Raw genomic sequence first — 25,404 nt, 5'->3', positions numbered from 1 at the left:
GTCCCCGGGAGCCATCGCCGGCCGCTTCCGGTTTGACTGATTTGACTTGGTTTCGGTCGCCGCTCCCAGAAAGCGCGCCCCCCGCCCCCTCCAGGCAGGCCCCGCCCCGCTCTCCGCTTCCTCCTAGATCCCTGGCACTGCGGCCGCTCGGGCAGAGGAGCCGGAGCGGCGAGGCAGCAGCGGCGGCGGCGATGGTGAGGGCCCGGGGCGGAGGGCAGAGGGCGAGAGTGGCGGGGTGCGAGGCGGGAGTCCGAAGTCCAAGGGCGGGGGCGTCCTTCGGGACGGTGCCCGGAAGCAGGACCGGGGCCGGACCCTCGGCTCGTCGCGCGCATCGCGGGAGGGAAAGGGCGGCGTGCGAGGGTCCCGGCTGCCCCGCGCCCAGTGAGCGGGACTCCGGCTTCCCACTTGCCGGGGCCAAGCTGTTACGAGCACCAGCTTCGCAGTCAGACTCCGGGCTGAGATACTGGTGGTGGCCACTTACCCGCTCTGTGACCCCTGGCAAGTCACTTAGCTTCCCTGAGCCTCTTTTTCCGCATCGTGAAGTGGGGTCAGCGATACCCGCCTTGCTGGGTCCTTAGGAGGTTAGAGGAGATACAATGGCAGAGACCTGCCTGGCCCTCGGAACCTGCCCCTGAGAAGTGGTGGGTAATATGGTGACCTCTTCAGCCCTTCCTGGAGCTGTGAGGACACCAGTCTGGCTCAGGGGTTGGAAACCTGAGCCTATGGGATGGCCAGTCCTGTGGCAGGGTGTTGGAGGGCAAACTCCTTCCCCTGGGGACAGAGAAAGTAAGATGTTTAACTATAGAAGTTGCACTGAAGTTATCAGAGTGTGGCATAGCCTGACACCCTTCTAAGCCGTACCTAGAGACACATTCTTGTTTTTTTTTTTGTTTTGTTTTGTTTTTTGCGGTATGCGGGCCTCTCACTGTTGTGGCCTCTCCCGTTGCGGAGCACAGGCTCCGGACGCACAGGCTCAGCGGCCATGGCTCACGGGCTTAGTTGCTCCGCGGCATGTGGGATCTTCCCGGACCAGGGCACGAACCCGTGTCTCCTGCATCGGCAGGCGGATTCTCAACCACTGCGCCACCAGGGAAGTCCAGAGACACATTCTTGAGTTGAGTCATCCCCCACTCCTGCTGTACACTCTGGCCTCTGTCCACTTGTCATTTCCAAGGCAAAGGTGTCAGGAGCAGTTGGTGCGGGTCGCTTCTTCCCTCCCCTGGAACTCCTGGGAAGTTGTGCCCGGCAGGAAGCAGGCTTGGTGCTTTAAGATTCTGTCATGGAGGGACTTTCCTGGGGATCCAGTGGTTAAAACTCTGCCCTCCCAATGCAGGGGGCACAGGTTCGATCCTTGGTCAGGGAACTAAGATCCCACGTGGCATGGCCAAAAAGAAAAAAAAAAAAAAAAAAGATTCTTCCATGGAGAAGCCAGCAGAGGTGTGATGGATGTGGATGTGGCCTGGCTGGGGGTCGAGATGCCTGGATGGCCTCATCTCCAGGGAACTGGAGGCAGGAAGAGGAAGCGGGGCAGGAAGGTAGCACTGAGCTCTAAGGCCAGGCCAGGAAACTGAGGGAGGCCCAAGGAACGGGACGGAGCCCAGAGCCCACTTCCCAGCGTGCAGAGCAAGGAATCAGGCAGGGTTAGGATGGGCTTGCGGCTGGCCCTTAGCACTTGGTGAGAAGAGGAAACTCTTGAAATGAAGGCTGAGGCTGTGATAATTTACTGGGGGTTACTGGGAAACTCTGGGACTCTCACAGGTTCATCTGAGGCAAATAGTGGATCTGAGCCTGGGGACTGATCTCTCTCTCCCAACCATCTCCTAGCCCCTTCCCTCTGTTTTTTCTCTTATTCCTGCCCCTTTGTCCACCCCCAGCACTTTCCCTTCCTCCTTCCCATCTGCCTTCCCTACCTGGTCCTTCTTGCTTTCCCTTCTTTTCTCCTCTTTTCTGATTTATTCAGTTAACAAGTGTTTCTTGGGCATTTCCTTTGTACCAGTCATGGTGACTGGTATAGGGGATAGAGTAGGAACAAAATAGTGATGGGAAAGATAGAAATTGAATGGGTAATGAATTCATCTTGTAGATGGTCCTCACTCATGCTCTGTGCAAAGAATTTGGGTTTTGAGCCACAGGCCCCCGTCATATGCACACAAGTTGAGTTGACAGCATCAAACTTGGTGAGTCTTTAGCCAGCCAGCTAAAGCATTTGACCTCCCTTTACCTGCATCCAGTTTAACACAGGGGTTAAGAATGTGATCCTTGGAGTAACCCTTCTGAGCCTCAGTTTCTTATAAAACTGGGATGACAGTACTTTCCTCAGTGGATTGTTGTGAGGCTTAAATGAGATAAAGTGAACAAAGAGCTAGCAGCACAGTTCTCAACTCAGAATATGTGCTCATTGAATGGGAGCTATTATGACTGTCAAGAGGTAAAACCTTCTCAACAGCCTGCAGCGCCTGATGGCAATAAAATAGATATAGGTTATCAAAGGCCCATGTCGGGTTTTATATTTAGGTTAGAAATGACTAAGTGCACAAGGTGGCAGCAGGGAAGAGCTTGCTTGGCTGTGTATTTTGTAAAAATATTTTAAGAGGTTTTATTGACCACAGGTGTGGTTCCTGGGATCTGACAGCTAAAAAAAAAAAAAAAAACCTAGGGAAACTTGGGCTACCGCAATAATAGCTATTATTTATTGAGCATTTAGTATGTGTCAGGACTTGTGCTAAGCACTTTATTTATAACATGCCACATGCCTTAGCTAATGTTACGGGAGATATTATTGTCACCACTTTATAGATGAGGAAGCGAAGGGGTCAGAAACGTCATATCCCCAGTCTTTAGTCACTCAGCTGGTGAGTGATATAGGCAGGATTTGAAGGAACCCAGGGCTGCATTGCAGAGCCCGGCTCTTAGGCTCTGAGCTCAGGCGAGCGCTGACCCAGGAAGGAGGTGATACACCAGGTCGCTGCCCGGGTCCCTCTGTCAGGTCCTCCAACAACAGTGACAGCTGGGTTTCGTAGGCACTCATCAGGAAAGAGGGGAGACAGGAGAGTTTGGACAGGGAGGTTTTTGAGAGCTTTCTTTGCAGAGGAACCAGCTGTCTTTGGCCTGGAAAAACCCGAGGAGAGATTTGAGAATTGAAGGAGGGATATTCTGCACACCGGGTAACAGTCTGTCGATTTCCTGTGGAACTACCATCCTCCGTCTGTCAACAATGCTGCCCCTACCCAAGCTCGGAAGTGCCTCTCACCCTCCCTTCCTCTCTCACCCACCCTTCCTCTCTTGCCCTCCGTTCCTCCCGGCCCCCCAGCCTGGGGACCTCTTCACATACCCTTGCGGATAGCATTTCTACATGCTTTCTGGTGGCCTCTGGCCTGAGTTATCTCACTTTCATTCATGCCAGTCTACCACCAACAGAGAAAGTCTCCTGAAGCCCCTCCAGGCTCAGAAACCTACACAAGCTCTCGATCCATCCCTCCCTCCACGGGAGCTTCCTCTTCTTGACTTTTACCCTCTGCCAGATCCGTCACTGTCCAGAGTTTGACTGTGGCAGTAGTCTCCACCACATGCCCCCCCCGCCCCCCAGCCCATCTCGGTTCTCAGGAATCATCTGTCTGTGGGCAGCTCAACACTCGCTATTTGTATCTCGGGGGGTAAACTCATTACTCTTCTCTAACTGTATCATATACACCTCTTTCCCCCCAGCCTATAGCGATCTTTTCAAGAACCGGCCCAACTCATTCAGAAAATATTTTCCATGCGCCCACGGTGTGCCAGGCAGGCACTATGCTGAGTTCTATGTGGCGGGATGCAGCGTGGCCGCGCTCCGGTCTGTTACCTCCTTCCACACCCCGCAGTTCTTTATTTGAATCACCGTGCCAGCAGCGACCCGTGCATACAGTGTCCTTTTTCCTCTGGTTGAGGGGGGCCAAGGAGGGCTAGAGACTTGAGCCTCAGGCCTCTGTGTTCCCTGGAGCGAATGCGTTCTTTTAGGCCCGGGCCCATCTGGGGTCCGGACAGGCCTGGCTTTGCAGTGGGGGAAGGAGGCTACAGCTTGCAGTGGGAGGCACAGCCAGCTCTCCTGAAGAATGTGACCCAACATCACCCCATGTTGGAGAATAAGATAACAACAGCTGTAGCATTTAGATTAGAAAAAATGATATGTAACATCCCACCAATCTCTAGGAGTGATTCTCTTTTTTTTTTTTTTTTTTTTTTTTTTTTTTCGGTACGCGGGCATCTCACTGTTGTGGCTTCTCCCGTTGCGGAGCACAGGCTCCGGACGCGCAGGCTCAGCGGCCATGGCTCACGGGCCCAGCCGCTCCGCGGCATGTGGGATCTTCCCGGACCAGGGCACGAACCCGTGTCCCCTGCATCGACAGGCGGACCCTCAACCACTGCGCCACCAGGGAAGCCCGATTCTCATTTTTGAATCTTGGTCCATTCCCAGGTTTTTGCCTTGGACTCTTTGAATGTGAGAGACTCCAAGTAATGGAGACTTGTTGAATTATTTAGTCATAATAATAGTGGTGATGGTGGTTGTTCCCCAGCTACTGCTTCCCCCAGCCCGTGAGTGTACCGCTCTGTCATGGTTTGCCGGCCCCCTCTCGAAATGGGTTGCTTTTCTAGCTCATGAGTAAATATTGATCTACTTGGGTTTCAGATGCCTGCCCCTCGAAACTCCTGCTGGGCTAGATAAACACACTGGGATAACAAACTTGAGAATGACAGTTGCATTTGCATAAGTTATAATGCAGTTGGCTCACTCATTGAGTCCTTGCGGATGCTCAGCACTGTGCTGGCTTCCTGGGCCTCCAGGCCGGTGGCAGACAAAGGCAGGGCACTGGCCCCTGCCCTCCCCCTGGGAGCTTGTGGTCCAGTTGGGGAGATAGGATTCATATACTGGGAATGCTTGGAGGTTACATGCAAGGCAGCTGCAGGGATCCTGAATGGGGATTCTTGGCTGAGTAGGAGGTGGCCCTCTGTGACCACCAGATCCCTTCCCTTTCTCTGGTTTTAAGTGGAATTCAGTCAAGTGCCAAAATGTCTGCCGCAGACAATGGGCAATATAGTCTGGCAGGAAAGGGAGCTTGGCCCGTGCTCTGTGGGGAGGGGATGAGAACAGGGTTGGGCTCTGGGGGACAGGGCTGGGGGAGGGAGTTCCTGTGGTTTGTTAATCCGCTGGGATTCATCTCCCGACATGTCCCCGGACCTCCAACTCTTACCAGGGCCTCCTGCCCTGGGTCTCTCCCAGTTGCCTGTATCCAGGGCCCAGTTTCTTTCTTGCTTGTGATCCATGTGTTCTTCTTCTTCCTGGCCTCTCCCCCAGCTTGGACCCTGCATCTCCCTTCCCAGCCCTCTGAAATGAGCTGGGTTCTTTTGTCAGGTGAGGCTGCTGCCCAGGCTGGGAAATCCAAGAGCTGGTCTCTCCTGTGTGAGTTGGATCCCAGCGAAGATCCTGGCTGGCTGGAAAGCTGGAGGCCGGAGGCCAGGAAGGCCGAGGCTCCCTGGCAGACAGCGAATTGACTTTGAGCATTGATGTGGGAGCAGGGTCAGGCCAGGAGGCAGAACTGGCCTGACCAGTCAGAGGCTGGAGGAGGGAGGGGAGCGAGATCTGATCTCAATTGTGTGTGTGTGTGTGTGTGTGTGTGTGTTTCTGTGGGGTTAGGCAGAGGCTATAACGTGTGGCAGTCCAAAATTATCTCTCTAGCTCAGTGGGCTGGATCTCCTCCCTGTCTGGCTCTGGCCAAGTAGCTTCTTGGTTCTGTGTTCTTTGTTGCCTCCTTAGGCCAGTGGGAAGCCACGGGGCAGGTGCACAGTAGGTTGAGGCCATCCTAGAGCAGGTGAGCCAAGTGTCTGCTGTGTGGGAGGGTGGGTCCTGGGAAGGTCCCATCCTCAGGCATTTTAGAGGAAGCTGAGATGCTGGAAGTCAAGGCTGACCTAGGACCTGCCTAGATGGGCAAAAGGGGAGGAGCCAAAGGTGAGCCGTACACACCCAAGAGGCCAGCCCTTCCCTCCGCACATATCAGACCCTTACATGAAAGGCGCTGTTCTCCTTACTCATACACTGCGCAAGTGCGCGTGCGCGCGCGCGCGCGCGCGCGCGCGCGCGCACACACACACACACACACACGTGTGCGCGCTTGTTTGCTTGCACAGTGGGGCAAGGAGGCCTCTAGGTCTCAGGACCAGATGAGGGCCAGGTGGGAGCCTCATGTAGCCCTGACCTTGGGCTTGGTGTCCAGGCAGGGAAAGAGTTGGAGCGGTGCCAGCGGCAGGCGGATGAGGTGACAGAAATCATGCTCAACAACTTCGACAAGGTCCTGGAGCGCGACGGGAAGCTGGCGGAGCTGGAACAGCGTTCAGACCAACTCCTGGACATGGTGTGAGGCCTGGAGAAGCAGGGAGGGGGAGGGAGAGGCTAGGAGGGGCCCTCAGAGGGAGCTCTCAGGCTGTGCTCAGGGTCTCCCGGCGGGCCGTTGGTAGGGCCTGAGGCTCACCCAAGGGCCAGTGTGGGGACTGTGGGTTTCTTGAAGCATCCCTAGCCTAGCTGTGCAATGGGTGGGGAGGTCTCATGAAGTACGAAGGCCTTGGTTTGAAGCTGTGGATCTTCCTAAAGGTTGAAGACTGGCATTGTTAACTGGGGGTGAGCCTGTAGGGCCGTGAGTCAAGGGCTACACCAGTGTGAGAGACCAGGAGTCAGGCTGGGAGGGTCCCAGGGTGGGCTGCGTAGAGAAAGGGGGCTAACAGGATGGGGAGGCTGCGGGAGGAGACTAGGTCTTGTCGGGGCTGGGTTGGGAGGAGCTGGTCCAGGGCTCTGGGGAAACCACTAACTCCTACCCTGTGTGTGGGCGTGTCCACAGAGCTCCGCCTTCAGCAAGACAACCAAGACTCTGGCCCAGAAGAAGCGCTGGGAGAATGTCCGTTGCCGGATCTACTTGGGGCTGGTAGTAGGCGGTGGTCTGCTCATCCTCCTGATTGTGTTGCTGGCCATGTTTCTCCCACAAAGCAGCAAGGGCAGCAGTGCCCCACAGGCCCATGATGCAGGCGTTGCCTCAGGGCCTGGGGAATGACACAGCTGGGCCTGGAAAAGAGGCCGAATAGCCACACTGGTCGGTTCTGGTCTTCAGAGAACCCTGGAGTTTGCTCCCTTCTGAGCCACCCCAGTGAGCGTGGAAGGCAGCAGCAATCTGTGCACCTTTGTTACTTCCTATCACACGAGAGACTGGCCCTTGAGGGCAACCTGCTGTGCTGGCCATGCCAGGGCAGCCCCACCTGGAGCTTAGTAAAAGCTGCTGTTGGGTTAAAAGCTGCTGTTTGGTTAAAAACTGGTGTATGTGTGTATGTGTGTGTTTGAAGGTCTTCAGGTTGGTTCATCCTGCTCTGCCTCCACCCCTGGGGCTGCTTGGAAAACAGAAAGTCCCAAAGGACTCCAGCCTTGGGAGGTGGCCCTTCTCCCTTCTCAACTTGATCCAACCCTACAGACAGATCCTTCTGGGGTGCAGATGTATAAAGACACAACAGCCCCCAAACCAGACCCTTCAACCAGTGCCCTCCAAGTCTGTTTCCCTGAGAATGAAATCTGTTATTTTTCTGAGTCTTGGGATGTTCAGAGGACCCATAGGATAACAAAGAGGAAAGCACTTCCAGATCTTTATATCACAAGGTTCTCACCTTCAGAGAGACTTTTCCCCTTGAGCACCTCTGCTCCAATTTCTCCCTCAAGCTTTACACCAGATCACAGGTGGGGTAGGTGGCAGGAAAGGAAAAGGGCTTCCTTCTATGGTGCTGTAATGCAGAGTCACAAGGTTTGCCCTGTGGGAAAGAATTGGGGCTTTTTAAAGGGCCAGGGAGGCAGCGCCTTCAGGGCACCAAGTAAGATCGTTGGGTAAAGGCCGGGGAAGAAGGAGAGGCCCTACCAAGACCTGGGAAACAGGGCAGCCGCTGCCTGAACTCCTTAACTGCATGTCAAACTCAAGAGTGGGTGGGAAGGGGAATTCAGGGTCAAGTGTGCAACAGAAACGGTTCCTTGTTAGGTGGAGTGAGGGCTACTGACGGAGAAACAAGAACAAACCGTCGAATTGTGTGGAGCTGTACCCGCACAGAGCATGTTATTTGCACTAGGCTCACCACCATCTGCCTTTCCTGGGGAAGATGGAGGAAAGCACCCGGTGCTGCACTTAGGTGTGCAACACCACTAAGAGGCCCTGTGAGTGTGGACTTGGGTTTTACATATGTAACAAGGGATAATGAGACTAGTTCCCAGGATGACTGTGAGAAGTATTTATACCCTATGTACAATATCTATCAATGTAATGGTTCTAGATGCCAACTAAATGCTAGCTATCATCCAGATCATTTAGTGCAGTCATTCTCAACCTTGCCTCACATCAGAATCACCGGTAGAGCTTATTAAAAAAATACCACTCCCAGGCCTAGATCAGTTAAATCGGGATCTTTGAGGCTAAGTATCAGACACGTTTTTTTTTTTTTTTCCCTAAAGCTGCAACCCCTCCTCTTCTCCTCTCTCCAGGAGATTCATGGGTAGCCAGGGATGCAAACCACTTGTTTAATTCAAGCCACTGGTTTTACAGAAGCTAGGGGAGAAGTTAAGCAGTGGGCTAAAGGTCACACAGTTCCATGAGCTGGTAAGGCCCCAGATTTCCCTGCAGGGATCGTCCTCTTCTCGGTTGGCGAGGTTGCCCCACCCTTTATTATTGTGCCTAACACAGAAGAAATGAACAGGGAATTTTTGTTTGTTTTGCGGGAGTCGTGGAGGAGTGAAGCGCCAAGTCCTGAACAAACTAGCGTGCAGAAGTGCCCGGCGAGGCCGCGACAGAGCAGCGGGAAGCACCTTGACACCAGGCCTTCCTAGGCTCGCAGAACCATGATCCCTGGGCCAGGCCCTCCCTCTCTCTCTCTGAGAGACCTCTGACATCTGTCCTGCCGAGACTCTTGAGCCGCGGAGCGTATGGAGGACCCCTACAGCCCACACCCTTGGTTTTTCAGGGCTCTATGGACGTGATCCACACGTCACTCCCATGAACCTACCCTAGGCTGGGACTGCAAGACGAAAGTTTTCTGACCAGCCCCGGCCCCTGCCATTGGCTTCAGCCTTTGGTCACCTGACTTAATCGAGCCAATGAAAGGTGATACAATTAATACTTCCGCTTTCCCTGAAGCGAAAGAGCCACTGTGCCCGCCTTTCGGATGCTATGATTGGTCGCCCTCCCTCAACTCGCCAGTTTATTAGCCAGCACCGCGAGGCTGAGGTCCAGCGGGGTCTGAGGGCTGTGTCAGGCCTGGTGCCATGGCGTCTTATTTCGATGAACACGACTGCGAGCTGTTGCACCCCGAGCAGGATGCCCAAACCAACATGCTGCTGGAGCTCGCAAGGTGGGTGCGCGGGGCTGGGAGGTAGGGCTCACGCAGCAGGTTTCTGGGCTGAAGCTGACTGGAGAAGGCGGATTATCTGGGGCAGTAAGATTCAGAGGAGGACGGATAAATAATCTGGAGAATTAGTTCCACAGTGAGATTCGGGGGAAGTCGATAATTTGGATCGTCCTTGGAGGGGCCAGGGCAAGGGGGTTCTGGAAAAGACTAGCTGGAGAGTCGGGGGAGTCGGGACCGGAGGGCAGTGGGCTCTAGGAGGTACTGGAGTAGGCGGGTCATGGGGGCGGGGTAGGGGCCGTGTGGCTGTGAATAGGCATATTCGTTAGGAACTCCAAGCATGGAAGCCACACTGCCAGTTGGAATCTGGCTTTACCAGGTCATTCCTGCGTGGCCTGGGTAACTTCTCTGAGCTGTTGCCTCATGTGTAAAATGGGAATAAACAGCCTGCGTGCTTGGGGTTGTCTGATGGCAGCTGTAAGCCATTTCCCGCTGTGCTTTTTATGTAGTGAGCACTACTGAGGGGTAGCTATTAGTACTAGTAGCTGGGCAGAGTATTTATCTGTTAATGCTTAGTGGACTGCTGGGGCAATGAGAAAGTATGGGGTTTTTTGTGTGTGTGTTTTGGCTAATGCTGGGTCTTCATTGCTTCACACGGGCTTTCTCTAGTTGCAACGAGAGGGGGCTACTCTTCGATGCGGTGCGCGGGCTTCTCATTGCGGTGGCGTCTCTTGTTGCGGAGCATGGGCTCTAGGCGCAAGGGCTTCCGTAGTTGAAGCACGCGGGCTCAGTAGTTGCGGCACGCGGGCTCTAGAACGCACGGGCTTCAGCACGTGGCAGGGCTCAGTAGTTGCAGCTCGTGGGCTCTAGAGCATGGGCTCAGTAGTTGTGGTTCACGGGCTTAGTTCCCCTTCAGCATGTGGGATCTTCCTGGACCAGGGATCAAACCCGTGTCCCCTGCATTGGCAGGTGGATTCTTAACCACTGGACCAGCAGGGAAGCCCCGAAAGTATGATTTTTCTTTGGTTCTGACCTTGTATTCTTCTTCCCAGGTCCCTTTTCAATAGGATGGACTTTGAAGACTTGGGGTTGGTAGTAGATTGGGATCACCACCTGCCTCCACCTGCTGCCAAGACTGCAGTTGAGAACCTTCCCAGGACAGTCATCAGGGGCTCTCAGGCTGGTGAGAACACTTAATTCTTTCCACTATTTGGGTCAGGTCTGCCAGACCCACCCCCTCTGGAAGCCAGACTATGGTCTGGCCCTTCAGTTTTCCAGGCCAGGCTGGGGCAAGAAGTGTCCTTCAGGAGTGGGAGCTGGGAGGTAGGGCCTATAGCAGCTCTCCTGATTAGCACTCCCTCCTCAAGAGCTCAAGTGCCCCGTGTGTCTTTTGGAATTTGAGGAGGAGGAGACTGCCATTGAGATGCCTTGCCGTCACCTCTTCCACTCCAACTGCATTCTGCCCTGGCTGAGCAAGGTACTGCTTCCTTTTTCCCAGCCCTCACCCTGCCCCGGGCCCAGTTCTCAAGCCGCTTTCTGTTTATGGACTGCTGGGGGGATCAGAGATGGGAGACGGGTAGGGCTGGGACTTGGGAGCTGGAGACGGTTTCTAGCTTATCAAGACCAGACCTGGGCTCGTACACTGCACTGCTTTTCCCAGACAAATTCCTGCCCCCTGTGCCGCCACGAGCTGCCCACTGATGATGACACTTATGAGGAGTATAGACGAGACAAGGTAGGGGGCTGGGTAAGTGGAGTGGGTGGGAACGGGGCTCCCCGAGTCTGCCCTTGATGCTCTCGTCCCCACCTCAGCAGGCCTGAGTAGGCCTCATGGCCCCTGACTCTGGCGGCCTTCCCCGCGATTTTAGTGAGGGGCAAGAGCCTTGGCATTGCAGGTGCCCAGGGCCTGAAAACAGTGAGCCAGCCCCACGGTGGCCGCTCTGCCCCTTCACCCACAGGCCTTGGGGTGCGGCCCCTGCCCAGCGTGCCCTCTCTCCCGCAGGCTCGCAAGCAGCAGCAGAAGCACCGACTCGAGAACCTCCATGGAGCCATGTACACATGAGGTGGCCGGGACGGCGCACCAGTCCTCCTCCACCACACCTTCCTCTTCTGCCTCGGGTTCTCATTAAAAGTTTCTTTACCCATCCTGCCGCTCCATTGCTCACAGGCCTGGGCAGGGACTCTGTACCCTCCAGTGGGTCTCTACTGCTATGGGGGAAGGTGGTCCTGAACCGTAGAAGGTACCAGGCTGCGTATCCCTCTCTGCCAAGCCTGCTGGCCTCAGGGCAGTAGGGCCCAGGTCAAGAACTTGGCCACCAAGCGGGACCAGCCAGGGCTTGGGCCTCTGTGTCTGTGGTTGGAAAGCAAAATATGTCAGGGTCTGGCAGCCAGTAGTTACTTAAAAATGGTAAAGAAAAACTAGCCCATCTCCCGCCCTCCCCCTGCAATCTTTAGTCAACCTTAGAATCCCAGGGGCTTTCTTTAGCTTCACTGCAAAGATTGCTTCTAACAAACATTTTCAAGTTATTCTCTGTATCCTTCCTTCCTCATATCCCTTAGTGTGGAATCAAACTTCAAACCAGACTCTGAGCAGGACAGGAAGTGTGAAAGGATCAAGTTGGCTCTTTAGACTGTTTAAAGGCCCAGAAAGGGCTTCAAGCCCTTGCGGGGTATTTGGATAGCACTTGGCATCCTTTGTTTTTGGCAGTCCTGCTCTCAAAGAGCAGCGGGCACTCAGGACCCTCCCTGGGGGCAGAGGCTTTCTCCCATCCTTTGCCTAGGGAAAGCCAGGATCAGGCCCTCTCCGAGACTCTCCAGAACAGACTACAAACATGCAAATTAGGATTCTTTTAATAGATATATATATATAAAAAAGTACTAAAATACCCACGTGGTTCTGCTGTGTTATTTGCCCTAAAGAAAGGGACAGAGTGAAGAATCCCAGTGCAGCTCAGTGGGCCCAGAAGTGGGCCTTCCCACAGACCAAGGAGTGCTCACCCCCACCCCCAGACTGCTGTCCCTCTTGCTGTTCCCAGCCCCCAATTCCTGCAGCAGGAAACCCCAGTGGCACTGGGGGAGTAGAAGGCACCTGAAGGGCTGGCTGGGTGAATGAGGATACGTGACCTTTAAAACATAAAAATAACACTGCGGTGTGGGGGGCAGGCTGTGTGCAGCTTGGGCAGCTGCCAGGGCCCGCTCCTGTATGGCACAGGTGGGTGTGGGATGGCCACTCCTCCAGGAGCGAGGAAGCCTCTGTCCCAACAGAATACTTTCTCAAAATCGTTTTTTGGTACAAAATAAATGCAAAGGAGATACGGGGTGGGGAGCTGCGGGGGCCGGGCCGGCCACCCTCCCCAGACCTCAGATCATGGCGACGCTCTCAGGGGCACAGTTGAGGTGTGTGGAGGTGCTGCTGCTCCCGGACGACTTGCAGGCCCGGCCGGGGGCAGGCTGCAGTGCGGCCACCAGTGTCTCCGAGGACACTGCCCCGAACTCATAGCTGAAGGTGCCGTAGAAGATGAGGATGTCGATGACAAACACCCACTCGCACAGGGCTGCCCCGTGCTGCAGCTGAGAGCTCTCGTGGATGAAGAAGACTCCGCCTGGGACGGGGCTAAGGAAACGTTCAGTAGGATGGGCGGGAGCCTGGCGACACCCTTAATGCCTTGCCGGATATGTGGCTAGGCTGGGGCAGAGGACCAGGCCTCACCTCCCGGGAGGGAGAGGGGGGCAGAAGACCACCCTGGGTGGGGGCGGATCCCCATCTTGGGTGGGAGAGGCCCTGGGCTACAGGAGGAGCTCCTGGCCGCCCTGTCCCGGAAGGATACTGAGGATCAGAGAGACAAAGGCGATGGCTGCCAGCACAATCCGCAGGTAGGCCACAGCCAGGTCCTGGGGGGCAGTGGCCCCGTGGTAGGAGAGGGCACAGTGCAGGCAGACAAAGAGCAGCCCGGCAGTGAAGGCCACGCCGGTTCCGACGTAGTGCAGAGACTTAGCGTGATCCACCTGGGCCCGGAGAGAGGGGGCTGACCCGTGAAGCAGCCCCCCCTCCACCCCCCTCTGTCCCTCCCTCCGGGACTTTCCCCCTCCCGGGCCCTGTTCTTCCCACCCCCAACCTTGAGGGGCAGACCCGCAGCTTGGGTCAACCCTCGGGAAACTGAGGGCCCTTGCCGAAAGCCTGGCCCCCTTCGGGGAAGTTCAAGAGGTGGGCAGGCGGGCGCACCTGGAAGTTGCCCACCACCACCAGGCCCGCAGCGTTGGTGCAGCCTGTGATGAGCGTCGTGGTGTTGACCCAGGAATGACGGCTCTGCTCCAGGAGCTGCCCGTAGCGCAGGAGGCAGATCAGGGCCACTGGGGGAAGAGAGCACAGGTGGGGCCGGCTCTGGCCCTGGCTCAGCCCAGCGAGCCCACCAGCTTCCCCCAGATACTCTGAGGGCAGGAAGGGAACGGACAGGCGGGTGGTGTGCCCTACCAGCGTGGCCCTGTGCAAGTCAGCCTTGGGCCTTCAAGGAACGGAAGAGAAGTGGCCCCGCTGGCCTCGGCCCGTGGCAGGGTAGGCGGCGCGAGGCCAGGGCTTCCCGGGCCTCTGTGGGGAGCAGGTGTGAGGGCGGGCGGGACTGAGCGGGGTGGTGGTCGGGCCGAGGGCACAACTCACCCATGAAAGCACCCACGTTGCCAATGAGGCTGAAGAGGCAGCTCTCGGGGGGGTATGTGCCGCACTTGCTGAGAGGAGGGGGCGAGGACAGAGTGAGGGGGGGGCGGGAGCGCCGGAAGGCCCCATTCTGGCCCGCCTGCTCTCCCTTGCCTTATCTGTGCCTGTTCCTTAGCAGGCAAGCCCGACTGATGAGAAGGGCAGGGGTCCCTCACAAACATTTGGCCCTAGGCTGGCTGCACCTCCCCGCAAGGCAGAGCTGGTGTGGTACTGGGGTAGGCGGTGCCCAGAATTGCTCGCCAGACCCTGAGGCTCTTGGACTCCCTGAGACCGTCAAGGCCTGCAGGGGGTCTGGCTTCCCTTAGGCCAGAACTTGGGCTGGGCAAACAAGAGAGCTTGAACTTAAATCCAGGTGCCTCCACTTACTAGCTGAGGGACCTGAATGGATGACATAGCTCTGTCTCACCTTCCTTACCTATAAAATGGTGAAAACAACAGCTGCCTTAGTGCTAGGAGAATTAAATGCCGCTACGCATGTAAAGCATTCAGCACAGGGTCCGGTACACAGTAATAGGTAAGTAATGTTGTAATTAAGTGCTTTTCATGGAATTATTATCCCTGAGACCCAAGGACAGGCCTTTGCTGGGGGGGCTTAGTTGGGAGTCTAGCAGGGCCTTGGGTCTCTGTGACCTGCGCGGTTTCTAGGCCTTACCTGATGAGGGGGACATCGTCCAGGGTGCAGCAGGTCTTGGGGCCCCCTTGCTCAGTGGGGTCAGGAGAGCAGGATTCGTTGTAGGACCTGGCAGGCAGGACAGAGAGTAGCCTGGGGGAAAGGGGTTCCCCCAGGCCCTCGGCCTATAGCCTCAGGCCTCTCGGAGACCACCCTCCCAGACCTCCCTTGGCAGGGGCAGAAGAGCCCACTTCCCAGGGCCCCCCTGAGACAGAAGCCAAAGGGGCAAATGACGGTGGGAAGCAGGTAGGTGGGCACGAAGCCATGCCTGGGGAGGGGCAGGCGCTGCCAATGTCAGAGAAGAGCAGTGAGGCCCAGTGTCTCCATCTGGCTCGAGGCAGCCCCGGCCCCAGAGGGAACAGAGATGAAGGGAGCTTTAGAGTGAGGCTGTCTGCAGAGTGCGCCATACCAGTTCTCCACGGGGCACACGTGGTGGTTCATCACGGCCATGGCATACCTGCGGGAGTACAACTGTCACCCCGCCCCATGATGCACCCAGCCTTCTCCCACTGACTCTTTCCCTTTGATTCTGCCCCCATTCAGCCTCATTGTCCTTTCCGGGGACTCAAGTTGGGGTGGCCCTGCGGCGTGATGCTACTCTAGAACCCACAGCCTAGTCCCAAACTAGAGGACCTCTGGAAGTTGCCCTGGCTAGAAGTGTGTCTGTCAGGGCCACCCTGCTGGACAGCAGTGGTGCCAGCTTGTCCCAAGGGGCTGTGTGCCCAGGCACCAGGCCAGGCTTTGCAGACAGCCAGAGTGACCCTGGGTACCACCCTGGAGCCTGCAACAGGACAAGGGACTTTGTGTGTGCCATCAGGCTCCTGTTGGGTCCTGTCCCTCCTCAGCCTGGGTCCATTTTGTCCCCTAGTTGCCTCCCCCCATCCCCCTCTTTACTCACACAGTCCATAGGCCAGTGATGGAGAATGCTGACAGGCTGACAGGAAGGAGGATCCAGGCGGTCATGAGGGAGGGGAGCCAGGGTGGTGGTGGTGTGGGGGGAGGACAAGAGGTAGGTGGGGAAGAGGGGGTGGACCCAGCTACCTTAAGGTACTTCGCCAAAACCATCAGCTGCCCGGGCCTGGTGGAGAGAGACAGGTCAAAGTCCAGGGTCTAGTGACTGGCCAAAGCCGGTGCGGGGGAGAGGAAGGTGGTCAACACCAGATGCAGGACTCCCGCTGCGGCTCTGAGAGCCCACACTTCGGGCTGAGCCCCCGCCGCAACGTGGACACCCTCCGGCATCCACCGGGGGCCTCCGCGTTCCACCCAGATGTTCAGAAACGCCGCGGGGCCCTAACATCTGGAAAGGGAGCCACTCTCCCAGGCCTGAGGGTCCCGGGCTGGGAGAGGGGCTGGAATCAGGACAGTCCAGGAGGCCACGCCAAGGAAAGCCTGGGAGGGGATCCGGGGCTGGGTGGAGAGGCGGCCGGGGACAGGCAGCCACCTGACCACCAGCGCCGCGGGGAAGGGGCGGGTTCACGCGGGAAGCTCAGCCCGGCCCGCTCCCGCCCGCGTGGGCGCCCGGAGCCCACGGTCCGCGAGGCCCCGGGATCCGAGGACCCGCGCCTCCGCAGGTCCGGGGGACGAAGGGGCCCAGTACGCACCTCCCCGGAGCGCCCCGCCGCCGCCGCGTCTACTCGGCCCCCGCGTGGCGCCGTCCCCGGCTGCGGCCCTCGGAGCTGCCCTGAATGGTTTAAAGGGCCGAGCAGCCCCTCCCCCGGCGCCCCGGGCCGAGCCGCGCCGCCCGCCGGGACGTGGAGTCCGCGCCGCCCCAGCCCTGGCGCTCGCGCCCAGCCGGGAACTACAACTCCCGAGCCCCCGCGCCCGCGTCACGCTGGAAGGGTGGGCGGTGCCCCGACTTCTGGGGACCTGGACGCCAAGGGCGGTGGCGTGGGACCCCAGCGGAGGCTCTGATACCGATGCCAAAAGGATAGCCCCGTCTACCCTGCTCCTGCGGGGGAAGCTTCGGGAGGCGGGGAGCTCCGGGTGTGCACCGCCTTCCCGCTGCACGTGTGATTGTCACCGCGCACGTGGCTGGAGGAAGCCTCCCTTAGCCGCCGCGCACATTTTGCAGCCTGGACTGGCCGACAGTGACTTCGGGCAGCCTTCCTCCATGTGGCACCCCGTGCCTGCCGCTGTCCAAGGCGAGGCGGGTTGCAGAGAAGCAAGCACAAAGCCTTGGCTGTTCCTTAGGAAACTCTAGCGCTCTAGATTTGGCTTTTGCTTCCCTCCCTCGGCTCAGCAAACTCTGGAGGAGGGCTACTTTCATCAGATACATTTTATTTTCAAGGGTACAAGTACACAGTGTACTGTCCAGAAGTCAGTGTCCAAAATGTGTTTCCTGACTGCTTAACACTCAACTTGAAACAATATCCATTCTAAGTAGACACACCTGGCCAGGTGTTGGGAGGCAAAAGAGAGGAGAGGAAGGCAGGAGTCCCAGAGCAATCTGGTAAAAAATAAACAGGATACTGTGAGGATAAATTACCCAACAGCTTCACCAAAATTTATGTTGAATGAAAAAAATGCACAACCTAGCAGTTGAGAAGTGTTTTATTCGGTAGACTTTCTGAGGACTCAAGCCCTGGAGGCAGCCTCTAGGATACCTCTGAGGGACTGCTCCAAAGAAGCAGGGGAGAAGCCAGGATGGGAGTTTTTGCAAAACCCAGGTATTTGCAATATCAAAAGCTTACTTACTGTTAATTAAAGACCAGTAAACAGACACCTCAAGTTAATGAATTAGCGCTTTTCTATGTATGGGAAGATACATGAGTCTGGGCTCATTGAAATCATTCCTTTGATATGCACCGTAACTATCTAGGGCCAGTATCCTGCTTTTCTCCACCCTGAATCCCCTCAGGGTGCACAGCTGGGGGTGGCTGCAGGCTTGATGGTCACATCCTTTTTTTTCCTGACACGGCAGGAGACATTCTTCGTCCACACTTAACAGGCCAAGGGTGCCCTCCTAGACATTCTTTTCATGATTAAAAGGGCAGGAAATCTTCCTTTCACACACTGGAAGTGTACCTGGCACTCTAAACGGCAGCCCAGCATCTGTTGGAGCGCTTGTGAGACAACACTGGGGCTGACAGACCTTTACCTGAAGGGAGCATGGGCCCAGGCTGCCGGGAACCAGGGAGCTTAAGTTCGGCAGCACTGGAGAAGCAAATGCAATAGGCAGAAACAGGGACCTGTACCATGGGGGAAATGGAGAAGATAAACTAACTGGACAACAGCTTGAGGAAGGAGAAAACTTTCTGGACCTAGTGGAAGGTTAAAAATGGCAACAGGAAACCTGTTGGAGGGCCCTCTTCCAAATTGCATCAGCACAAATAGTTAAATCAGGGTCAAGGAGTACGGCAGTGCACAGCGATCACTGCACAATACCTGGCTGAAGGACCAGGGGGGTGTAAAATCCAGTCTGTCTGCTGGCCATGCTGTGCCCCAGGACAAGGGAGTGCCTCTTGCTAATTTACCAAGAAGCACCATCTTCCTGCCCAGGCGTGTTCTCCTTGGAGAGGCACCTTTTTCTCATCTGCCCAATGGTGCCGTGAACGCTCAGCATTTCCTACTGCTTTGGAAGCTTTGCAATTAAAAAAAAATTTTCTTTTTTTGATGTGGACCATTTTTAAAGTCTTTATTGAATTTGTTACAATATTGCTTCTGGTTTTTATGCTTTGGGTTTTTGGCAGGGAAGCATGTGGGATCTTAGATCCCTGACCAGGAATGGAACCTGCACCCCCTGCATTGGAAGGGGGAATCTTAACCACTGGACCGCCAGAGAAGGCCCATGGAAGCTTTGCAATTCTTAATCAACATTTACTGTCCCCTGTTGAGCTGGGTTTCAGTTACTCTCCAACCAGGATCGTGGGGAAGGCCTGAGAGGGCTACTCAGGTTCTAAACTGGCCGTTCTATCCTAAAGTAGGGGTAAGGCAAGCACTCCAGAGCCTTGACAAGGAGGCAGATTTTGGGTTAACATGACAATCGGAGTCATCCCTAAAACAGAGAATAAGCCCAAGACAGAAGGGCTCTTCATGGGTAGTCGGTAGGGAGGAGTTGCGTATCAGGTAAAAAGTAGGACCAGATGTCTTTAAAAGGCCCTTCCAGCTCTAATGCCATGCGAGTCTACTTGTTAAGCTCCAACCAGGACAGTTCTTAAAATAGGCAGAACAAGAGATGAGATTTCAAATGCTGATTCTGTGCTGCTGAATGACTTTAGGGCAGCATGTAATCTTCACTTCCTTATGTACACAAGTGATTTCACAACTCTTGGCAAAAACAGTGCTATAAAAATAGTTAAGTTTATTGGTTGAAAAAAATACTGTATTTGAAAAGTACCTTCCTTCCAGGATTTTCAAATAATTTCCACGTCACTTTATTCATCCATACGCAGAAACGTTGGAAATGAGAAAAGAGAAGAATATAAAGCTTTTTACACACTTAACACAACACAGCCAGTGCAACCAGTCTCATTCTGGTGGCTCTGGGAAGGCAGAGGGGCCATTCACTTTCTTCCCTTCTGGCATCACTCCACCTCCTGGGGAAATCCGGGGTGGCTTGGTCATTTGATTCCTCAGGGATAGGAGTTCAAGGAGAGAGCTTAAAATGTTTCTGGTAATTGTCACCATCCCATGGTGCTTCCTCCCAAAGAAGGCTCAGAGATATGAAAGTAATCTGTCCTTAGTTTTCTTTCTATATGCCTCATTTATATTTGTGACCAGCTGGGGGATCCCTACCCTACCATCCACAGGTCCTGCCAGATGCACAGCAAACTGGATACCCACCATCCCAAAGGGTTTCTTCCAGTTTCGTGGGCTAACCTCTAGATGGCAGTGCCCCTCAGAGTGGAACAATGGAGACAATGTCCCTTCCAGAGGCCCATCCACTGGGAGAAGCATTTTTTTGGCCACGTCGTGAGGCATGTGGGATCTTAGTTCCCCGACCAGCAATCTAACCCGCGTCCCCTGCACTGGAAGCGCAGAGTCTTAACCACTGGACCGCCAGGGAAGCCCTGGGACAAGCATTTCTTATTACCCACGTTGGTCCTACTGGCTGGCCGGGCTCCTACTCTCACTCAGTACAAAAAGCTTTGCATTCTCCTTTTCTCTTCTTGTGTTACCTTCATCAAAGACTTCCATACTTGCCAGCTGGCTGGAACTCAAGCTTTAGTGTTTACTCTCGCTCAGCCCAAAGCCCCTGCAGGCCCCAGCTTCCTTCTATTAGTAATCACCCACTGTGGCCCAGGAAACACAAAGCCTTAAAATCCAAGGCTTAGCCTTAGTAAGTGAAGATCACTTCATTTTGGATGAACATGAGATATGCTTGTCAGGCTACAAGACTTTGCTTTTTAAGGCGGCTGAGAATATATCTAGTTAAATGAGTGTTGACTCTGAAGCAGTCTGCCGGAAAGCCCCAGCTAGTCTAATGCTGTTGCTACTGCACCAAAGAGCACGGGACAGTCCTCTTTGGGACATCTCTAGAGCCTCTGGGAAATGCTCTGGAACATGCACCTTGATGGCAAAGCACTGATATTTGAAAACAGCTGGAAGACATCGAGAGGCAACTCCGGGAACCATACTGGGTAGTACTACCTTGGACTGGGAAGAGATGTGGTAGAAGCAACGAGTGGAGCCGTAAGGCTGTCAGCGGGCAGAGGGCCATCACCAGAGAAGCATCTCAGGCACACCTGCAGCGACGGCACCGTCACCACCAACAGGCCTGCTCTGAAGGGCAATGCCTCCTTTAAGTACCAGGCTTAGCGCTCTATATAGTCTCCTGGCACACATTCGCTACAAATTAGAATGTTTTCTTGGGTGGAAAATATTTGATATGCACTTGATAAAAGCAAAGGGCCTCAAGAAAAAGCTTACAAGCAAGATACTCCCATCATTCTCTTACCTGAGAGTGTTAGGATTACTCGATTAACACACAGAAGGACAGGATAGGTATACAATTCTCACGGGAATGGAGGCTAAAATTTCGGGGGCCATGCCCCCAACCTCCTCTTCTGGACTTGTTTCTAAATTCTATAATAAATCCAGGAAACGGGCCATCCAGCCGTGAGAAGACGAACCTCAAAGTATTTCCAGACTAGGAAGCCTAAAAGTTCCGGTGAAATCCTATGTCCAAGTCAGAAGATCAGCTGAAGAGCTGGAAGACTGCAATGACTGGTGCTCCGAGCTGCAGGAAGACTGGGGATAGAGTATGGCATAGTCTCCTCGACCCGGGAGGCTCTGGAGGGTAGTTAACGTTAAAAGTCAAAAGGCACTTGCAGCCTGGCTGAATGAGGACAGACTTTCTCCTTTGAAAGTAGAACTGAGCCCAGGGCTGGCAAGTTTAAGGCATTTGACCTTGGGCCAGCCCTGGGGCTCAGGAGCATGCTGGTCCCTGGCTGCCGTCACAACCAGGCCCTTCTAATTTATCCACCCCTCCCTCACCTTCCCCGAGAGCCGTGACTTGCTGCACTTTAATGATGGAGTCGAAGTAGCTGCCTTGCTCCGTTTCAGAGGGGGGCAGATTTTCAGGGGTGTAGGGCATGAACCAAAAGTGCTCTCAGGTGTCCTTTAAGAGAAAAGCTGCTGAGAGGGACCAGCCAGACTGATCTTGAGACCCCGATGAGGAAAAACCTCTGGGGCAGGGGGCTTTGGTTTGAAGAAGTCTCAGTGTTCATGGGCTCACTTAAACCCCATACTTCAAGTCACTGAGGTTAGGCCCATTTGCTGGAAAACTGAAGTGGCTTGCAACTGCAGTGTGGGGGACTGCTTGTGGATCTCAGACTGTAGCCCAACCCTGCATTAGGAAAAATGTTCACTTAGGTGAAAGCAGTGATACTCCTGGGATCTTTATTCTCAGGATCTATTGGGAGTTTTATATACTCTATACTCTTGGGAGGTAGGAAAGGAGAAAGCACAGAGCAGGGGAAGGGCAGATGAAAGAGGCTTGTTTCGCTCCCTCTAGGGCTCTCTTCAGGCTTTTTTTTTTTTCTTTTTCCCAACTAGGGCTTGAAACAGGTAATTATTGCTAATGTTGAATTTCCCTTTGTATGTACATTCAAGGCTGTTAAATCACATTTAGAAACATGGTTTCAGGCTTCTTTTGATAATTCCCTTTTAGCCTGAGCAGAGGATGGTCTGTTCACAGCTAGGGATGAGGCTGGAAGCTGGAATTCTGTAGTCCGAACCCTGGCAGGTTTTGCTGCAAGAAATCCTCACAGTTTAGTCCTGGCATCATCTTTCTAGATCTCCTTACCTAGACCGTGTGAAGCGGGGGAGCATGGGAGAAACCTGCAAAAACGATGGAAGGGGAGGAAGACATGCTCACAAGTAGGCGTCAAAGAAGATCATCTCCCTCGACTGGTATCAGAATTACTAGGAGAGCCTGTCAGAAAGGTAGACCCCAGAACCCCAGGTCCAAAGTCCTAAGCATCCGTAGGTCTGCAGTCACACTGGGAGGTGGGGGGTGGGGTGGAACTGATGGATTGGGAGACAAAAAAGATGAAGGAAAGAAAAGAACAATGAAACAGAGCTGAAAAGATGATCTAGGAAAGCACAGACGGAAGTGAACAGAAACAGAAGAAAGGAACCATAAAATAACAAATGGGGCTTATGGAGCATGGTCAGATGCCCTGGGGCACATGACCTTGGTAAGAAAGCAGCACGTTGGCAGAAGGTCTCATAAGCCTCATCTCTCCCCAGAATCTTAGCTTCCAGAACACCAAGCTAACCAAACCAAATTCTCAAAAACATCCAGAACATTAGGCTGGTCAAATGGGCCAATATATGAGAAAGAATGGCTACAAGGTAGGTGGCCAGGAGTAGTCCCTGTGATCCCCCTTTTCCTGTGGATGTGGCAGCTCTGGGACAGGGGGGCCGGTCCTCAAGATCAGCTCAGACTGGTCCTGGCACCCCCAAACTAGAGGCGGCTCTCTGGACAGCGACTCCAGTCTGCTCAGTGTCGGTCCTGGCGCTTTGCAATCTCCTCCTGGATGCGCAACTTGAGAGCCTCTCGCATGGGTGGCTCCAGAGGCGTGTGTGCCGACACCTCCTCGCTCACCCTTCCTGGATCATCATCCTACGTGGAGGAAGAGTCAGGAAACTCAGGACCTGGCCTCTTCTGAAAAGGCGACCTGCCCTGTCCCTAGACAACACTCTCACAGAACTCTGTTTGACTCACAACTTCTTGCCAGGGCCTGTCATTTCCCAGGTGTCCCCTGTAATAGTGACTCTCAACTGGGGGCCATGAGCCCTCCCTGTTGCCCGCTGAGAATCACTGTGTGACGGGAGTGACTTGTGCTCAAAAGCATCGCCCAGCAGTCTGTGCTCTCATGTGGAACAAACACTTCCCACTGGCCCTGAGGAAAACAGTGGCTCCAGGTCCCGCAGTGATTTCCATCACGGCCCAGGACCTTCAGGCTGCAGCTGTTTCCATCGGGCGTACCTGATACACGATAACTGAAGTGACGTCTCCGCTGTCCGCCTCATATTCTAAGCAGAAGAGCTGATGGCCAGGGGGCTCTGGCTCAGAGCTGCCACCACTGCTGCTTTCACCAGACTCCTCACGGTCTGGGTTGCTTGGGTGGGTAGAGCCATCTGGAAGGACGAACCAGAGTGAGAGGGAAGGGAGGAAGGCTGCTGGAACCCCTGCCCAGAAATGATACAGGAAAACATATTGTAAAGCCCCAATCTTCTCATGGACCCAGAATGTACGTACGTGTGTGTGTGTGCGCGCGCGTGTGCGTGCGTGGACCCAAAACGTACGTCTGTGTGTGTGTGAAATTAGCCGCCCATCATTAATTTTATTCACCTTTGTATCCCTGCCCCAGGACCAGCACAGTCGTACCACGCAGTAGGTATACAATGCACATCTGTCTACACGGTTGGAAGGTAGTGGAGAGGTGCATAGGGCTCTGCCTGGGTTCAAATCCAGGCTCTGCCATTTACTTCTCTGAGATCTCCAACAAGTTACGAAACCTCTTTCTGCCCGTTCCCCTGACTGTGAAACAGAAATGATAACAGTTCCCATCTTACCGGGTCCTCTGAAAGATACATGAATGACTGCACATAACCTCTAAAAACACTTGTAAGGGAAGCTCAGCAAACTTCGCATCGTACGTTAACTTTTATAATCTCTAGATCACAAGTAAGCTGGGGGAAAAAACCCATTAACTGGATTTGGGCTTCACTCCACAATTATATCCTGATTGCCTAGAGCTGTGCCAAACTTTTTTCCTGTTAGCTGATGGGAGAGCGAAAATATAGTACGCTGGGGGGCAAAGCGGCGGACAACTTGCCGACTCTCGGGAACGTCCGGTAATAGTGATGCTTAACTGCGGGCCTTGAGCCCTCCCTGTGCCGCGGGCAGAATCACTGAGCGGCGATTGGGGAGCGTCGAGATAGACGTTGGAGATGAAATGAGCCTTGGGAAATAGAACATAGTTTTTTTCCCAGACAGAAAAGAAGAGCGCGTGGAGGCAGAGGGCCCGGGGGCAGAACAGCGAGCGGGGCGGGAGGCCTCACCTCGATGTCGCGGCAGGTACACCTGCAGGTCGGGCTTTCGGGGCCGAGTGGGCGCGGGCGTGTGCCGCCTCCTCGCCTTCTCCTTGGCCGCTTGCTTCACCTTCTTGTCGTAGTCGTCCCTGCGGGGAGCCGAGCGGGAGTCAGGGACGGCCGGGCCAGGCCAGGCTGGGGCTGGCAGACGTGGCGCGGGGCGGGGCGGTACCGGGCGAGCTGGTTCCGTCGGATGTGGTGCACGAAGCCGTGGCTCATGTCCAGCCTCCCGCCAGGCTTGCAGCAGAGCCCGGGCCCGGGCCCCGGCGCCGCTTCCATCCGGACCCCTGTGCGCAGAGCCGCGGCCACCGCCGCCTCCTCAACGGCCCCAACTTCCACCCGCCGAGAACTCCGCGCCCCTCCTCGCTCGACTTTCGACCCCGCGCCCTGACGTCAGTCGGGAAATGGCCAGCCGGGCCGAACGTCCCAGCGCGCGGAGTTCCTGGAGCAGGCGGGGCGGGGCGGGGCGGGGCGGGGCGGGGGGCAATGGGGCATGCGCAACTTCCACTCCCGGGCGGGGCTTTTCTTTCGTTGTGACATTATCAGTAGGAAACCTGGATTTTGGCTTAGTGCTGCTACATCAGAAAATCCAGAAAAACACAAAGCACCTGTAGGGCCTTAACTATACTTACACCCCTACTTCCCTATCGATACTTTTGAGCTTTAAGCTTTTTCGGCTGGCAATAAGATACTGGAATGTCCCCCCCCTGGGCAGAAACCGTTCCGAGCAAACAGGTATGGCGGGGGATGAAACCTCCAGCAAACCAGTATGGCGGGTGATAAGAATGATTAAGCCAGAGTTTAAAGGTCGCCCTAGCCAACCATAACTCATGTGACTCAACCCCCCACCACAAAAACACGAAAATGTAAAGTAGGCATCCGACAGCTAACCAATCAAGGAACTAGAGCCAAGACCCCACTCCGGTAAATGTAAAGTAGGCATCCGACAGCCAACCAATCAAGGAAGTAGAGCCAAGTCCCCACTCCGGTCCAGGAACAAACAAACCAATGAGAAAAAAACCCTTGATATATCCACACTTTGCATAATGAAAAATGAAAGCTATAAAATGTATGTGATTCCGCTTGGGGG

At 54.8% G+C, this 25,404-nt stretch overlaps 4 protein-coding genes across 6 annotated transcripts; 2 read left to right on the top strand and 2 right to left on the bottom strand.

Moving 5' to 3' along the window:
• The first annotated feature begins 112 nt into the window (after positions 1-112).
• Positions 113-7,328, top strand: LOC131749771 (vesicle-associated membrane protein 5). Its single transcript, XM_059051648.2, has 3 exons — positions 113-194; positions 6,246-6,383; positions 6,864-7,328. The coding sequence occupies exons 1-3, from the start codon at positions 192-194 to the stop codon at positions 7,071-7,073; spliced, it is 351 nt and encodes a 116-aa protein (XP_058907631.1). The 5' UTR covers positions 113-191; the 3' UTR covers positions 7,074-7,328.
• A 1,920-nt stretch (positions 7,329-9,248) lies between these two features.
• Positions 9,249-11,535, top strand: LOC131749770 (E3 ubiquitin-protein ligase RNF181). Its single transcript, XM_059051646.2, has 5 exons — positions 9,249-9,396; positions 10,443-10,573; positions 10,758-10,867; positions 11,051-11,125; positions 11,393-11,535. The coding sequence occupies exons 1-5, from the start codon at positions 9,311-9,313 to the stop codon at positions 11,450-11,452; spliced, it is 462 nt and encodes a 153-aa protein (XP_058907629.1). The 5' UTR covers positions 9,249-9,310; the 3' UTR covers positions 11,453-11,535.
• Positions 11,536-12,222: 687 nt separating this feature from the next.
• Positions 12,223-16,495, bottom strand: LOC131749769 (transmembrane protein 150A). 3 transcript variants are annotated; one of them, XM_059051644.2, is made up of 8 exons: positions 16,373-16,495; positions 15,670-15,849; positions 15,181-15,228; positions 14,754-14,840; positions 14,045-14,112; positions 13,613-13,740; positions 13,218-13,395; positions 12,223-12,992 (listed from the first exon to the last, which is right to left on the bottom strand). In XM_059051644.2, the coding sequence occupies exons 2-8, from the start codon at positions 15,834-15,836 to the stop codon at positions 12,751-12,753; spliced, it is 918 nt and encodes a 305-aa protein (XP_058907627.1). In that variant the 5' UTR covers positions 15,837-15,849; positions 16,373-16,495; the 3' UTR covers positions 12,223-12,750. The 3 variants fall into 3 exon arrangements, with proteins under 3 accessions (XP_058907627.1, XP_066880481.1, XP_066880482.1); XM_067024380.1 differs by having other exon boundaries at positions 14,754-14,864; positions 16,373-16,463; XM_067024381.1 differs by lacking the exon at positions 15,181-15,228 and having other exon boundaries at positions 16,373-16,461.
• A 2,556-nt stretch (positions 16,496-19,051) lies between these two features.
• On the bottom strand, positions 19,052-24,769 carry LOC131749768 (UPF0561 protein C2orf68 homolog). Its single transcript, XM_059051643.2, has 4 exons — positions 24,487-24,769; positions 24,285-24,403; positions 23,206-23,357; positions 19,052-22,839 (listed from the first exon to the last, which is right to left on the bottom strand). The coding sequence occupies exons 1-4, from the start codon at positions 24,591-24,593 to the stop codon at positions 22,717-22,719; spliced, it is 501 nt and encodes a 166-aa protein (XP_058907626.1). The 5' UTR covers positions 24,594-24,769; the 3' UTR covers positions 19,052-22,716.
• Positions 24,770-25,404: the final 635 nt, after the last annotated feature.

This window comes from Kogia breviceps, unplaced genomic scaffold (assembly GCF_026419965.1).
Source record: "Kogia breviceps isolate mKogBre1 unplaced genomic scaffold, mKogBre1 haplotype 1 scaffold_493, whole genome shotgun sequence".
Classification (NCBI taxonomy): Eukaryota; Metazoa; Chordata; class Mammalia; order Artiodactyla; family Physeteridae; genus Kogia; species Kogia breviceps.
Note: the sequence above shows the minus strand (reverse complement) of the source record. Positions and strands in the feature narration are given on the sequence as shown.

What these genes read in the sequence shown, in the direction of transcription:
- LOC131749771 (XM_059051648.2), top strand. An exon ending in CAGACCAACTCCTGGACATG is followed by an intron (nt 6,384 to 6,863) that starts GTGTGAGGCCTG and finishes GCGTGTCCACAG; the next exon opens with AGCTCCGCCTTCAGCAAGAC.
- LOC131749770 (XM_059051646.2), top strand. Translation starts at nt 9,311, where the DNA reads ATGGCGTCTTATTTCGATGAACACGACTGCGAGCTGTTGCACCCCGAG. An exon ending in ATGCTGCTGGAGCTCGCAAG is followed by an intron (nt 9,397 to 10,442) that starts GTGGGTGCGCGG and finishes TCTTCTTCCCAG; the next exon opens with GTCCCTTTTCAATAGGATGG. An exon ending in AGGAGTATAGACGAGACAAG is followed by an intron (nt 11,126 to 11,392) that starts GTAGGGGGCTGG and finishes TCTCTCCCGCAG; the next exon opens with GCTCGCAAGCAGCAGCAGAA.
- LOC131749769 (XM_067024380.1), bottom strand. Translation starts at nt 15,836, where the DNA reads ATGGTTTTGGCGAAGTACCTTAAGGTAGCTGGGTCCACCCCCTCTTCC. An exon ending in ATCACTGGCCTATGGACTGT is followed by an intron (nt 15,229 to 15,669) that starts GTGAGTAAAGAG and finishes GTACTCCCGCAG; the next exon opens with GTATGCCATGGCCGTGATGA. An exon ending in CTTTGTCTCTCTGATCCTCA is followed by an intron (nt 12,993 to 13,217) that starts GTATCCTTCCGG and finishes GCCCCGTCCCAG; the next exon opens with GCGGAGTCTTCTTCATCCAC.
- LOC131749768 (XM_059051643.2), bottom strand. Translation starts at nt 24,593, where the DNA reads ATGGAAGCGGCGCCGGGGCCCGGGCCCGGGCTCTGCTGCAAGCCTGGC. An exon ending in CGACGGAACCAGCTCGCCCG is followed by an intron (nt 24,404 to 24,486) that starts GTACCGCCCCGC and finishes GGCTCCCCGCAG; the next exon opens with GGACGACTACGACAAGAAGG. An exon ending in GTACCTGCCGCGACATCGAG is followed by an intron (nt 23,358 to 24,284) that starts GTGAGGCCTCCC and finishes TCGTCCTTCCAG; the next exon opens with ATGGCTCTACCCACCCAAGC.